This window comes from Macrobrachium nipponense, chromosome 15, assembly GCF_015104395.2.
Source record: "Macrobrachium nipponense isolate FS-2020 chromosome 15, ASM1510439v2, whole genome shotgun sequence".
NCBI classification, from domain to species: domain Eukaryota; kingdom Metazoa; phylum Arthropoda; class Malacostraca; order Decapoda; family Palaemonidae; genus Macrobrachium; species Macrobrachium nipponense.
Window position 1 is genome coordinate 16,361,738 of NC_087208.1, and position 13,481 is coordinate 16,375,218.

The 13,481-nt window shown below is 33.4% G+C and overlaps 1 protein-coding gene across 16 annotated transcripts in view; it reads right to left on the minus strand.

Annotated features, from left to right (window-relative positions):
• LOC135227004 (synaptosomal-associated protein 25-like) overlaps positions 1-13,481 on the minus strand; it is a 183,530-nt gene that overhangs the window by 47,179 nt on the left and 122,870 nt on the right. For 4 of the 16 annotated variants that reach the window (XR_010317330.1, XM_064266749.1, XM_064266745.1 and 1 more), the window contains 2 exons: positions 8,494-8,616; positions 3,163-3,211 (listed from right to left, as the gene is read on the minus strand). Coding sequence is in view for 14 of the 16 variants with exons in the window: in XM_064266745.1 (XP_064122815.1) it covers positions 3,163-3,211; positions 8,494-8,616 (172 nt within the window). In the remaining 2 variants the exon portion in view is untranslated. Of the gene's footprint in view, positions 1-3,162; positions 3,212-7,581; positions 7,631-8,493; positions 8,617-11,106; positions 11,128-12,518; positions 12,552-13,481 lie in introns of all 16 variants that reach the window. The other 12 variants (XR_010317329.1, XM_064266746.1, XM_064266742.1 and 9 more) reach the window with 7 other exon arrangements.

Below are 13,481 nucleotides of genomic sequence, written 5' to 3' on the forward strand. Positions count from 1 at the left end.
GAATACATCAGAGAGTTTTTGCATATGCCATCATCTATCACAAAGTTGTTAATAGATAAAGTATTGAAATAAAGATAAGACGTGAATAAACAGAAGCAGTAAGTGGTCTTGTCTTTCAATATGTATTTAAATATAGTGATAGCTTACTCTTGATGTAAGACAAGCCTTTTAGAGGGCTTCTGAGAGAAAGTAAATGAAAATCAACTTACTGATGTAAGACAAGGCCTGTAAAAGGCTTCTGAGAGAAGGTAAATGAAAATCAAACTTATTGAATTCTACTTGAAAAGAAAGCTAACCAGGGGAACCTTTTCTACCATTTTTTTGTGATTTACTATGCAAACCATTACATCTCCTGTTAGTAACCAAACACAAGACCCAAACCAATGCTTATCATTTTCAACACATGCATTTTATGACAGCCAAATCAAAGGAAAACTGTACGTATTGCATTTCTCCAATCACATAAGCACGCATCTCAAAATTTAAATACTGGAATTACATAACCAGTGATAATGGTGTTAGTCTTCAATTTGGTAAATTATTTTAGCACAATTTGGGAAACATATCAATATATCTGTATTTTGTTAAATATCTACTTCTCAACATGAAAGAACAAATATCCAGTCTCTTTGTTCATCAACTTCCCATTCACCACTCTCATATCTAGCTAACATGAAATTATCTCAACTCTGAGAATCTGCAATTAATATTTGAACACCTTTGCAATACTTAAACAACAGTGCATTCCTACACTAACTGCAATACATCAACTTTGCCTTGAGCACCTTATTTGATGATCAAATTAAAACCTTATGACTACTGATCTGTTGTAACAAGTCAAACTGTTGAAACAAGTCTTCAACTCAGGAATGATGGCTTTCCCAAAACATTTTGAATATCCTGCAAATCCTTGAGAATTAGTTTCTCAAAAATAATGTTTAAAGAAGAATCATTCTTTACATGCACAAAAAATACAATACTTAAATTCCTCCTCTCTGCATCCAGTGCAGTCGACACAGTGACTATACAAAAGAGAGAGAGAGAGAGAGAGAGAGAGAGAGAGAGAGAGAGAGAGAGAGAGAGAGAGAGGAGAGAGAGAGAGAGAGAGAGAGAGAGAGAGAGAGAGAGAGAGAGAGAGAGATTCCTACACTGTGTAAATTGTGTCACCATAGAAGGATACAATGTGCAGTGTGCCATACATAGTACACCTTAGATGGTAATACAAATAGGTTTTTTTGCAGTATCCCTTTGACCTCCGCTGCATTGCATTCATCTGCTTTTCATCCACCACCTTTCATCTCTTATAATTTAGTTATCAAACTTCTTTGAAATACCTCATTTCATTTTAATTTAATATTCAAGATTGCACCCCTCATGCAAGTCCTAAAAGAGTCTAGCATGACTTTGCAATCATGTGTGGAAACAATAATGTCTGCATCCTAGCTGACCAGTTAACTTTTAATTCCCTTCCACCACTGAACTTAGGAGTTCTGCTGTTTCATTAGTTTATAAGTAATATTTTTGTAAGTAGTAGTACACAACTTTTGTATAAGTTAGAATATATTTGCACTAAAGTTTCTCGCTTACCATTACAAAAAAAATGCAGGTGAATCACAAATATCCTCAGGTATGTATAATAATGTCATAATAATACCATTGCATTTTTTTCAGAATAAAAAAAAAAGTACGTATATACCAATACTGTGTATAATTTCAGAATAAAAATAATTACTGAAACTGCTAACATATACATTTAAATTACCTCAGTCATCAAATTTTACCGCTAAACTTTACTGTCATAAACAAAGATGTATCCCATCTTAACAAAGTAAAATTTCCAAACCTTATTCAGCTTGCCCATTATTTGATTTGCATTTTCTAGTCTTTCACTAAATTTCAGTACAACAAAACCTTCAATGAATATCACTGTCCCTAAATCTTTAGGGGACATGAAATTTTTGCAAAAACACAGTTATATAAAATACAAAAAAATTTTCTACATCACTTTCAGAATGCACAAAAAACTATCTACTAACCTTCAAAATGACTATCTTATATCTTATAATGAAAAGTGCAGAATACAGCTAAATATTCTGAAATACGTATACTGTTCCACTAGTGACTGAACATTCCAATAGTTGGGGGAAGCACGTAGTTTTAAAAAAGGTATCAAAACCCATATGAGTTGTTCCTATAGCTAATTTGTTTGGCAAGCACTGGAATATTTTATCTTCTGGCAGAGCTTGGTACATATGTAATTCCTTAGTAGGTAACTATTCTCTCAATATACAATAAAAATACTGTATATGTGATTAGAAAGTTTATTAGATGAAAAGAGAATGGTCAACTATATATCAGTCAGAGGATGGTCAACTGTATACTATCAGAAATATCTTAATTTTCATAGCACAATTTTATGGTTAAAAAATAAAATGGACAGAAATCAGAAACAACAATCTTGGACATTTTTTTCAATAAATCCAAGGATATGAGCTTTATTCACATTAAAAGTCTATGATTCCTTATTTGAATGGAAGCCATGATCCCTGATTTTAATGGATGCCTGAGACAACTAGCTATTTTACAATCACCCCAGTGTGAGAGTCACTCTATTGTACGACAAGTCTGATTTACCTGAAAAACCATAAAACTTTATTCAAAAGTTAAAGGTTTCATCTTGCACAGCATGGAAACTAAGTTTATACAGATCAATGTGCATACCAAGGAGAAATATAGAAACTCCAGAAAAATAAGACAGCATTACTTGACAATACTTAATTCTCACATCACAGGATGGCAAATTTGTACTATGGTGTATGGCAAAGGACATACTGTCTCAATTCTCTCACTGGAAAGTTTCTGACTGCCAGTATTATAGTGCATGCAATCAGCTGTTAGGGAATGAAACCATAAGAACCTTACAATTAAGGACAACAGTTTAGTAACTAGATTTTTTTTTTATGTTGAGGACTGCTACATTACTGAAGAGTTTAGTCAGTGGCTGAGCAATTTATGAAAGATTATTTAACCAAAGCATCCAAACAAGCACCATTGGGCAACCGATAGTTATGTTGCATCAAGCGGTGTACTCCTCTGAAGGTTAGCTTAACAATTAGCTTTTAGTTAGCAAATACAAAATAATAGGTATTCAGTGTCCCTTACCCCCTTGTTCTCCTAGCATATATAAAGTTTTAGCACCAGAGTCTTGGGCCTAAGAATAAGAAAACAGAGAACGTCAAATCAGCAAGAAATGAGAAATACCACAAGTCAAAATTTATGATTTAGGTTAGTTGTAATAATGACATTATAGGGGAAGAGAAGTTCCATCAGGATGTAAACTATGACAGCACCGAAGAAAGTTTAAAATGAAAAAGTTAAATATGATACAAGTTTACAAACTCATTTAAGATAAGGTTGTGACACTTGACCAATGTATGTAAGTACTGCTTGGCTTCCATTAACAAGAACAATATGTGGGGAGCTACAACAAAACTACTTTATAATTTACTTCGCTATAGCTATTGCTAAAAGTTGCTACTGCAACAATGTAGTAACATGGTTTTATGTTATGCTTTTAGTTATAGTACAGAGTGAATACAGATTTTACCACAGTTTTGCAGATGCAGGTCAAGAAAATGACAACACTTATATTGAGAATGAAATTCATGGTTGTTTGCTTACATGTAAGCCTTTACTAGATATGTGTATAGGCATCCAACCTAAGTTCTTACTATACTTACTGGCACAATTTAAAAAAATTTCATATTTCAATTGATTCTATTTATACTTTAAACATATGCTACCTTCTTCTGTTTCCCCCATAATATCCAATCATGCAACTCTTGTACGAGGTGCTGATTTTCCTATACGTATTTCATAAGAATTGAAGATTTGGATTATTCTTTTAAATGTCTTACATTCCAACTCATGGTACAAAGGTCAGAAAATAATCTCAAACATCTTACACCACTACAAAAAGAGCTAAACTGAAAACATTATAGGCTTTAGGGCTATTAATCATATGAAAGAAAGTACAGAAAAGAACTTTAAACTTGCCATTTACGAGTCATTTTCAATAAATACAAATCAATCTATTGTAGCAGCGGAACTTTGGTTAGTATGTTTATCAATCTAACATATAGACCTTACATAAGGTAAAAGGTAGAATCTTGTACAAATGAATGAAAACCTAATAGTACAAATTCATTTGCATAAGCAAGTGTAGTGGTATGTGGATTTACATACAACATACATTGGGAAGCTTCTCATATACATAGGTAGCTGCAGTTAAAGCTTAGTTGTCAATTTGAAAAGATAATCAGATCATATATTAAGGTTGCAAGTTCATACAAATGATGGTTTACTTAACTAAGATATTTATAGAAACCATTGGTAATTAACTAAAAATAAAAATTGTAATAACTAATGTAGTACAATCCTTGAAATTCTGAGCACGAAATGTTCTGCAGCTTATTTCGTTGATTAGCTAATACGTATTGCTTGGTTTGATGAATTCCTTAAATTCTGGCAAAATATCTATCCCAAAAAGTTGGCTTATTTCAAATTAAAAGAATTCCGAATATCACGCCAGTGTAATTCAAATAAAGCTAAAAAGAAACTGGCAAGATACTGGCAATGAATGTGTAAAGAGAGCAAAAATAAGTCTTAACTTATTCAATTCTGAAATTAGTTGTCTATTACTATTAGTATTATTCTAAGCAAAAGGGCCCCTACTCCAGAACTAAATTATCTGGTATCATCAGCTTTAGGGCAATTTGGGGATTACAATTCTTTACCTCAAATTTTGCAATATAACTTAACTAGGACCTCACATGCACCAAATAGCATGGCTATTAGCAAATCCATTCAGGAGATATATATATATATATATATATATATATATATATATATATATACTTTCATCAAGTCAGGGGGTTTGCCAGGGTCCTAACTCCAGATTGAGAAGCCAGTCATCTTCCTTGATCACCATTGTCAACCGTTGTTCCCAACGATCCCTTGACATCAGAAATTTCTGAACACAAATTTCCACCAGAGTACAAAACCATGAAGAAGCACTCATCTGGCATCGTTCTTCTTTTACCATGGGCTCTGCACCCATAATATGACTTATACTTCTAGACAGAAAGGGTAACTGCCATCATCTGGCAGAGGGAATCCTGAGCAAGGCTGTGGGATCAATTCTTTTAACTGGTGTGGTCAGCCTCCTTACTGCCTGCTGGTACAAACTTTGTGTTCAATAACTGGAATGTGACAATGGATCTCCAAGCAGGTACAGTATCAAAGACTCATATATACTACTCTCATTGCTACTGAATTAAGTTTGTTCATCAGCTCCCATGAGAGGGTGTTTGTACCATGAATTCTGATAAGCAGAGCTCATATTGATCCTCACTGACAAGAAGTACAAAAAGGCCTTCATGACAACATTTCTTTTATTCAACAAAATGTTCACCAGCATGAAGAGCACCATTTGAAGTCACGAACTACTGTCTAACTAACAAAGAAAGGTCTCTCTTAGCAATTTGCAATGGCCAGGAACTCCCTCAAAAAGCAATCCACTGAGTTAGTCATCATCTTGAGTCAAGAGACTTTGTACCTGAAGGTGAGTGCTGTGCCAGGCTGGAACATGCTGTCATCCTGTTAAGTCAATGTAATCTCATGCAGGGAAACATAAACAACTAAGGATGAACCACAGGATTATTGTGGCTGTACCCATGGAATTTCCTACCATGCATTAACTATCAATCATTGTGACTGCTGCATCAATGGCAACAGGAAGTTCATGAGTGAGAACAGTCCTCTGTCCTGGCTGGATTTGTCTTAAATTTTATAGCTAACAAGTTTCTTGGCTTGTTTTTGCCAATCAGCTAACAGGTTTCTAGGTTTGCTTTCCCACTCCAAGTTGAAAACAGTGATAAATTCGATGTCACACTGAAATTGACCTAATTCTGTTCAGCTCTAATAGTCTGTGGCATCATCACCATCCTCATTAACAATCCTAACTCTCAGATCCCAGCTGAACCTGGCCTTCTTGGCTGGGGTATCACACTTTTTTGCTACTTGAACCTGGGAGAATACAGAGTGGACAGCTTCTCCAATATCAATGGAGAAGGATAAAATCATCTTGTAAGACTGTCATTTGTTTTCATGTCTTTCAGAAGTGGAATTCATCACATATGAAGATGAAGAAATGGGAAAAAGTGGGTCTACCCTCTCCAGCTCCATATGGTCTTCCTCATAACAAAAGACAGATTAAAATAATTCTTCGAGAAAAATGTAGAGTTCACAATATTCAAACACTTATTTAAAAAAGTAACATTATTCACTACCACACAGAGTTATCCAACAGACTGTGAGGCATCCAAAGATTTGAGGAACACGTGTGTGTGCACCTACTTGTCAACTATGTATCACTTTATTTTACAACAAATGAAGTGTCTGGGTAATTTACTATCCACAGTTTTGATTTTTAAGTAAATGATTGTTGTGTACTATACGTATACAGTATCTGAATACCTTACAGTACATAAATCATATTCACATATGATTATGCATTACCATCTTATGAATTACCAACATATATATACTTATGTTCGAATGCCAAGTACTTACTTTATATACTACTGTATATAAGTTTCTTAGGAGAAGAGCATAATATGAGAATATATTCATAAACGCACACACACAAAATAAGCCATCATCTATATTTACTACTGTATACTTGTCCAAATCAGCACCACAACCACAAGCTTGTCCCGACACTTGACGAAAACCTTACCCCCCTGCTGATCCAGGATGATTAAGGTCTCTATCCCAGCTTCATTACTCTGAAGAAGTTAAAACACTTTTCTTTCACATTCCACTAAATTTCTGCAGCATTTCAGAAAGGACTGAATTTTTGTTCAAACACCAAGAACAAAATAGTACTACATGATTTGCCTCAAAATACCTGTATGAACATGACTGTAAAATGTTCATTTTTTTCACATGCACTTCACCGGATTTAAGAATTAAAATTGATACACTTATGCAACAATTTATGATACTAAATTATCATTTGCTTATCTATGCTGTTTGTTGAAAATGACATATCCTAACAAGGGTCCTTGGATTTTAAGCCTTAACTCTGAATGCAAAAGTAATCCATGAAATAAAACCACAAAGCAAATAATGAAAAATGCAAGAATTAAGTACTAACATCCAGAAACTCATTTATAGTTTTAACGTACCTTAACTGGATCCCCAGGCAAACACTATACTATAACTCTTAGGAAACGTACTTATAACCAGTGATACATAAAATAATGGACTACTACTTACTGCATCAAGGATTACTCGTAAAACCAAAACCAATCTACATTTGTAGGAAATGTGAAGCATCAAAAAAACTTTTTCCTTAAAGAGACATCAAAATGCATAAAGAAAAACTACTGAAATGAACCTTGCAACATTTGCTGTAAGATGTAACTCTACACAAACTATTCAAGCTCTACTTAAAATAAAAGTGCTCTAACACATACAAATGCTTTGCAAAGATTTATTTTTCCTGAATGAACTCACCTCCCTGGTCATCCAAAGCAACCAAGGTTCGAATACCAGCTTCCTTTGACTGTTAGCGTGTAATGAATAATTAATAATGTAAATCTCAAATACTAATTCAAACTTTTATGAAATTTCCACCATGAAAACAATATGCACATTTGTACTAAGTCATTTACAGCAGTTACACAAATACAACAAAAATTTCATACAACAATAATTCCCATCAAAATATAAAACATCAAAGTGCCATCGACTTTTTTAATTACTACTATGGCAAATCATGCCTAACATAAATTATATCTGCATCAAAGTATGTCATAAGAAAAAAACGTACAATATTTGCTTCCTATGCATCTGAAGTAACAAATCTAACGATGAACTATACTAAAAATATTCAGAGCAAATTAAAACTTAAATCAACTAATATCTAAACTTCTGTTTACATACAATTTTTTTGTGCATACAATACAAGATATCTGAACTGAATAAAATAAATTTGCCTATCATGAAAAGGGTTAAATATATACAACAAAATTATGCACAACAGTTTTAATTTGGCTAGAATTCATAAAACATACTTCCAAGTTTTGATTTTAAAGTTTTCAATTCTAATGCATTTGCTTTGAGTAGTACACTTTTCAGAACTACCAGTATTTCCCATCCACAAGAAGTTTCAGTATTTATCGGAAGAAGAATCACAGTTTGAATTCAAAATGTTTGGAAATTATTTTATGGAAGAATTTCCATTGCTTACGAAAGCTTAATTAAGATGCAACAAATATTAGTACTTTACTTATCACCAATAGCAACTTTAAAACAACCCAAGCTCTAAAAATTCATGTACTGTATTAAAAAAATTATTTACTCTAGACAGTATTTATGTTTTTATTTCAAAACATGTATACTTAATATACTGAAAATGGCACATACCTCTTCGCATAGCGACAACATACGACGGGTGGATTCCAAGGTTTCATCTGTGGCTTGGTTGGACTTGAACTGCAGCTCTTGCAGTTCTGACCTGGGTTCCCCAGCCCCATCACCCATATTCTCCTGCAAAATAGAAAAAGATTAGTCCAACTGATTTTAGGAGATTGTTTTCTTCCCGTCACAGATGAACTTCCAATAATTCGACTAGAACCTTCAGCCACTGGCTGGCCTTCCAATGACTGTTACAAGACGATGAACTTTCTGAATTACAAGAGAAACTTCATCAAAGTACTTCGAATTACCAGAAATCTTTCTGCCCTATAGTACATAACGTATATTGTTCCCTACACTGTATAACAAAAACTACCTAGTACAGTAGTCAATGACCTCAAAAGGTGTTAAAAAATCTTTTTACAACAAAATTTTGCAGGTGATTAGAAGTCAATTTTTGTAGTGATTACAGGTAATCTTTTGTAGGTGATTAAGGGTAATATTTTGTAAGTGATTAGAAATTATTATAGTGGGTGATTAAATACTTTGTAAGATATTAAAAACCAATACAGTACATGTTAAAAAGTAGTGAATAGAACCTCACAAAAAACTTAAAAAGATTATAAATTAAGTTTAGTCACTTAACAATTTAAAAGGGCTCTTAAGTAACATTACTGCTTGCGCATATATAGTAGTCTCATGCATTAAAACTAAGATATTACATGCAGAAATAATGAATAGAATGTTAAGGGAAATAAAAGTGCCAAGATGAATACATAAATACCTGAATTCATAACTCCAGTGAAAAGAAAGAATAACCGAAAACTTGAAAGAGTAAATTGAGAGTGTTTGTTTCAAGCAAACTCACTGCAACTCCCAAGATTAGGAGACAGTTCCAAAAGGGACATATTTAACATGCTTAAAACATAAGCTTAACTCATGCAAAAATGTCTGAGCATGGTAGTTATGTCAATGCAATAAAACTAAAAGCAACAGTAGTATAAGTAGAGTATACTATGACATACAATAAATACGTATTGACAATAATACAAAGGAGAGACTACAACTAAGATATCTTCTTTCAGTTTTACTTCTGAAACAGTTGTAAATATTCTAAACAGGTTTTAAATGTTAGTGGATGAGTGCAGAACATTAAGCGACTGAATAAAGATCCTTAGTGCATCTAAAATCATATTGTTTGATTGCAGGTATGCTCTGTATATTGTATTTAACATCAAATTAAGCAGCAAATCTACTCATTTAGAACTACTTTATTGTAATGTTTAGATAAACATGGTTATATGGAGTAAAAAATCTGAAGAAAACATAGAAAAATAAACATCAAAAAAATTATTTGAATAAATAAAAAATCTGTAACTTCTGAATCGTCCAAAATCCATTCACAGTACTCCATTTAAGGTCAAATTTATCATCAGTAAAAGGCTTGCAATTTTTAAGTACTGCATAAGCAGTTTTGTAAATATTCCAGGATATTAGCTTTATCAAAATATAAAGATCCAAGCTCTACCTAAAGACAATTAGTAAAAACTTAATGGGAACTTTTTTCAGACTACTACTACATGATGTAACATAAAACTTTGACTTCAACTACAGCAAATAAAAAATGAAGTTATTAAAAGGATATTTCAGTAAGATCATAAGTATCCTTAAGTATCTGATAAGGACAGGTGATCCTTAAGATGGCCTTTGTGTACTGTGACGTTATGAGTTTCTTAAAATAATACCTCTCATATGTTGTATTTGTACCATATGTCCTGGAAATGTTGCAGGTGCATATGGCACCTCTAGAAAAGGGCACAGAATGCAAAAAGGCAATACAGTACAATTGAATACAATAAATTACGGTCTAAGTAGCACCGCAAAGCTTTCTGTCTATTCATATATATTCTACAATACATAAAGTACTGTTCTATTAACCTACGATATTCCCAGAGTAGCAAAGTCACATTTTTGAGTCCTATGGCAAAATCTATCCTCTTGTACGAAAAGAAACATCCACATTGGAAAATAATAATAAGAAAAGACTACAAAACTGGAGCCTCATACGTATACCTAAAATACTGTATGTACTATTAGTGCAATATGCATTTCCTATATATTATAAGGATGACAATAATAATGATAATTAATATAAATAGTATTTCACTAGCAGATCAAGATGGGCACTGTCTAAGCTGGCCGTCTTTACCGAGCCATCAAATACAAAGATGAACTCTGATCACAGCTGTCATACAAAATAGCATATGGACATCTGTATTCTTGCTATGATCCTTAAAGCTAAATATACATGATGCAAAAATTACTGAAAAATGCAGGAGGCACCAATTAACAATGCTTCTCGGGCTGAATGTTTAATGTTTAGGCTATTCATAATTATTCATCACATATGAGACAGTTAATGTTGAAGTCAGTATGTATATCATAATAATGCAAAATTAACTGCAATATATCATATACTATAAGAAACAGATATATATCCAAAGCAAAAATCAATTGGAGCCAACTGCAGGTGCAAGCACTGAAAAAAGGGATAAGTCCACGATGCGATGGGATCTAGCCGTTGCTGTGATGAATCAACTTTTCAACCTTGGCCTGACTCACCGTGGCCACGTCGTTCTGTTCCTGTGAGGGGTGTGTAAAAAAAAGGGGAGCGAAAGAAAAGCATTGAAATTAAGTGGAATAAAATATGTGACATCTTTCAAAACAAAAACAAAAAATGCTACACCCTCAAGACAGCATCCTTATTTTTTGGGGGCAAAGTCAGGTGAAAGATAAAAAAGATAATGCAGAAAATTCTACAGGAGTGAAAGTAGTAAATCTCTAAAAAGGGGGCACAGAGCTCAAATCTCTAGTCAGACACCACATTCACTCCTCGCAGACAAATTCGTGCACTCCTGCCTTCTACAAAGCTCAAACAATTGCAGCATTCTTTGAAGATATGTTATTCTACAGTACTTTATGTTCCAGTGAAATACCAGAAAGTGAATACTACACAAGACAATTTGGGCCTTGTTTATATCTATTTTCCAGTTAATTGTGAGTGAATTATGAATTAAGAAAATCATTACTACAATATGTATAAGTCATGAAGACTGAAATATGCATCAATTCTGCTATATCAGTAATGAAGGATGACTGAATAATGAGTAAAAAAAGTTCTCTCTGGTATACTGCTGAATTACGAAATTGTATGTTAACAGACGTAGTTACAGCAGTGTCAATGAAGGATATTAAAGGAAACTAGTTCACATTATACAAAAACAGCTTTTTATTAACCTAAGAACCAATGATTGTCTTCTCATATCTTCAGAGATCTTCTAACAGAAGCCTGGCTACCTCGAGAGTACATGAACCAATAAATTCCAAACCCATCAGTTGCTAATGTAAAGTTTCCACTACTGGAACTAGAACTATCTCAAATGCACTTCCTATATCAGCCTCGTAATTCTCCTATTACATTTCTGCACACAGCCAGTGGTGCTAACACCTTCATTCACCTGCACACTCACAGCCAATGGAAACTTGTACACATTCTATTCCAGCTCAAAAAAATCATTCAAAATAAAAGCAAAATCTGATCAATCATGGTTCAACTTGTCTAGTACATAAAAAATACATCTGTGAAATGCCAAATTTCTCACTAGTAAAATGGGTAATAGAGAATCAGAAATAAGACTGGTCATTTCAAGGTGAGACCATCACAAATGGAGCTAATTAAGTGTCAACAAAAAATTGAAACACTGTCACTTGGCTCTCTCATAGACTATGCAAAATGATAAGTAAAAAAATTCTAATTGGAATCTTAATACTTTGGCATTTCACTAATACTAATCTGAGGTGCTTATAGTAGAGATATAACTGGACTGCAGCTTATATTCCTGGCAATAAGAAACAGTAGAAGTAGGAGAATAACAAGTAGTAAATGTAGTCATGCGAAAAAGAATTGTTCAAGTTGCAGCAGGCTGGGGTTGGCCCTAAGAATGAGATTCGGAGGCTTTTTTATATCACTTCACCTCGCCAGCATTCCCGTTAGTTTCCTCTGGCTCCTGCAAGTTCAAATGATTGACAAGGAATGGCATTAATAGGGTAAGTAGATTCAGTCTGTTGGGAAATGTACAAATTGGTTGAAAAAAATTAAGTTAATTCTAGCTAAAGTATATCCCTCAATACTATTCACAAACTAGATTATTTGAACTAAAATGATGAATACCAAATATCACAACTAAAAAAAATGGTTTAAAACCATGAAAATGTACATCTTTCATACAATTATAAAACCTGTTAAGTTGCATACATTAATCTAAAAGTACTAATGCCTGTCAGTTAAACACATGCTACATACACTTTGTTGTTTGACACAACACTAAGAGCCCCATACATGACTGGATGAATCTAAGCTCAATCAGTATTTCTAGGCAAAAATTGTAATGTATTTATACCAAGAGTAAATATTCAGCATTAGTTACATTGCTGTTAAGAGATAATGGAGTTTTTTTTTTAAGACAACCTTTTAACAATAAAACTTGGTTCAAGTTCAAATGCAATTTCTTCTAGGCACAACATAGTTTGCAGTATTTTGATGACTGTTGTTATTCACCATGTCTAGGGATATTTTGGGTGCCAAGAACACTAATTAAGAAGTACACTAACTGGTTTGAGTGGATTTTGAATTGTCTGCATTACGTAACTTCATGGTTTCCCTGAGTCAAGGTCAGTGGTCACTCAGAACTATGGATGACCATTCTCTGACTATTTTTAGTTGTATAAAATGCCATGAAATTTCATATACATGAAAAGTAAACAAATGACTTCAATATAAAGTGTAAAGCAATTTGGAACCCATTAGAAATGTTGCCTGTAATCTCTGGTTCACTATAAAATACAGTGCATAATCATTCTAAATATACCATTTCTCATATCAAGCTTGCTATCTCAAATTTTAGACTGTTCCTGCCATCTGAGAGACGGCAAGTACG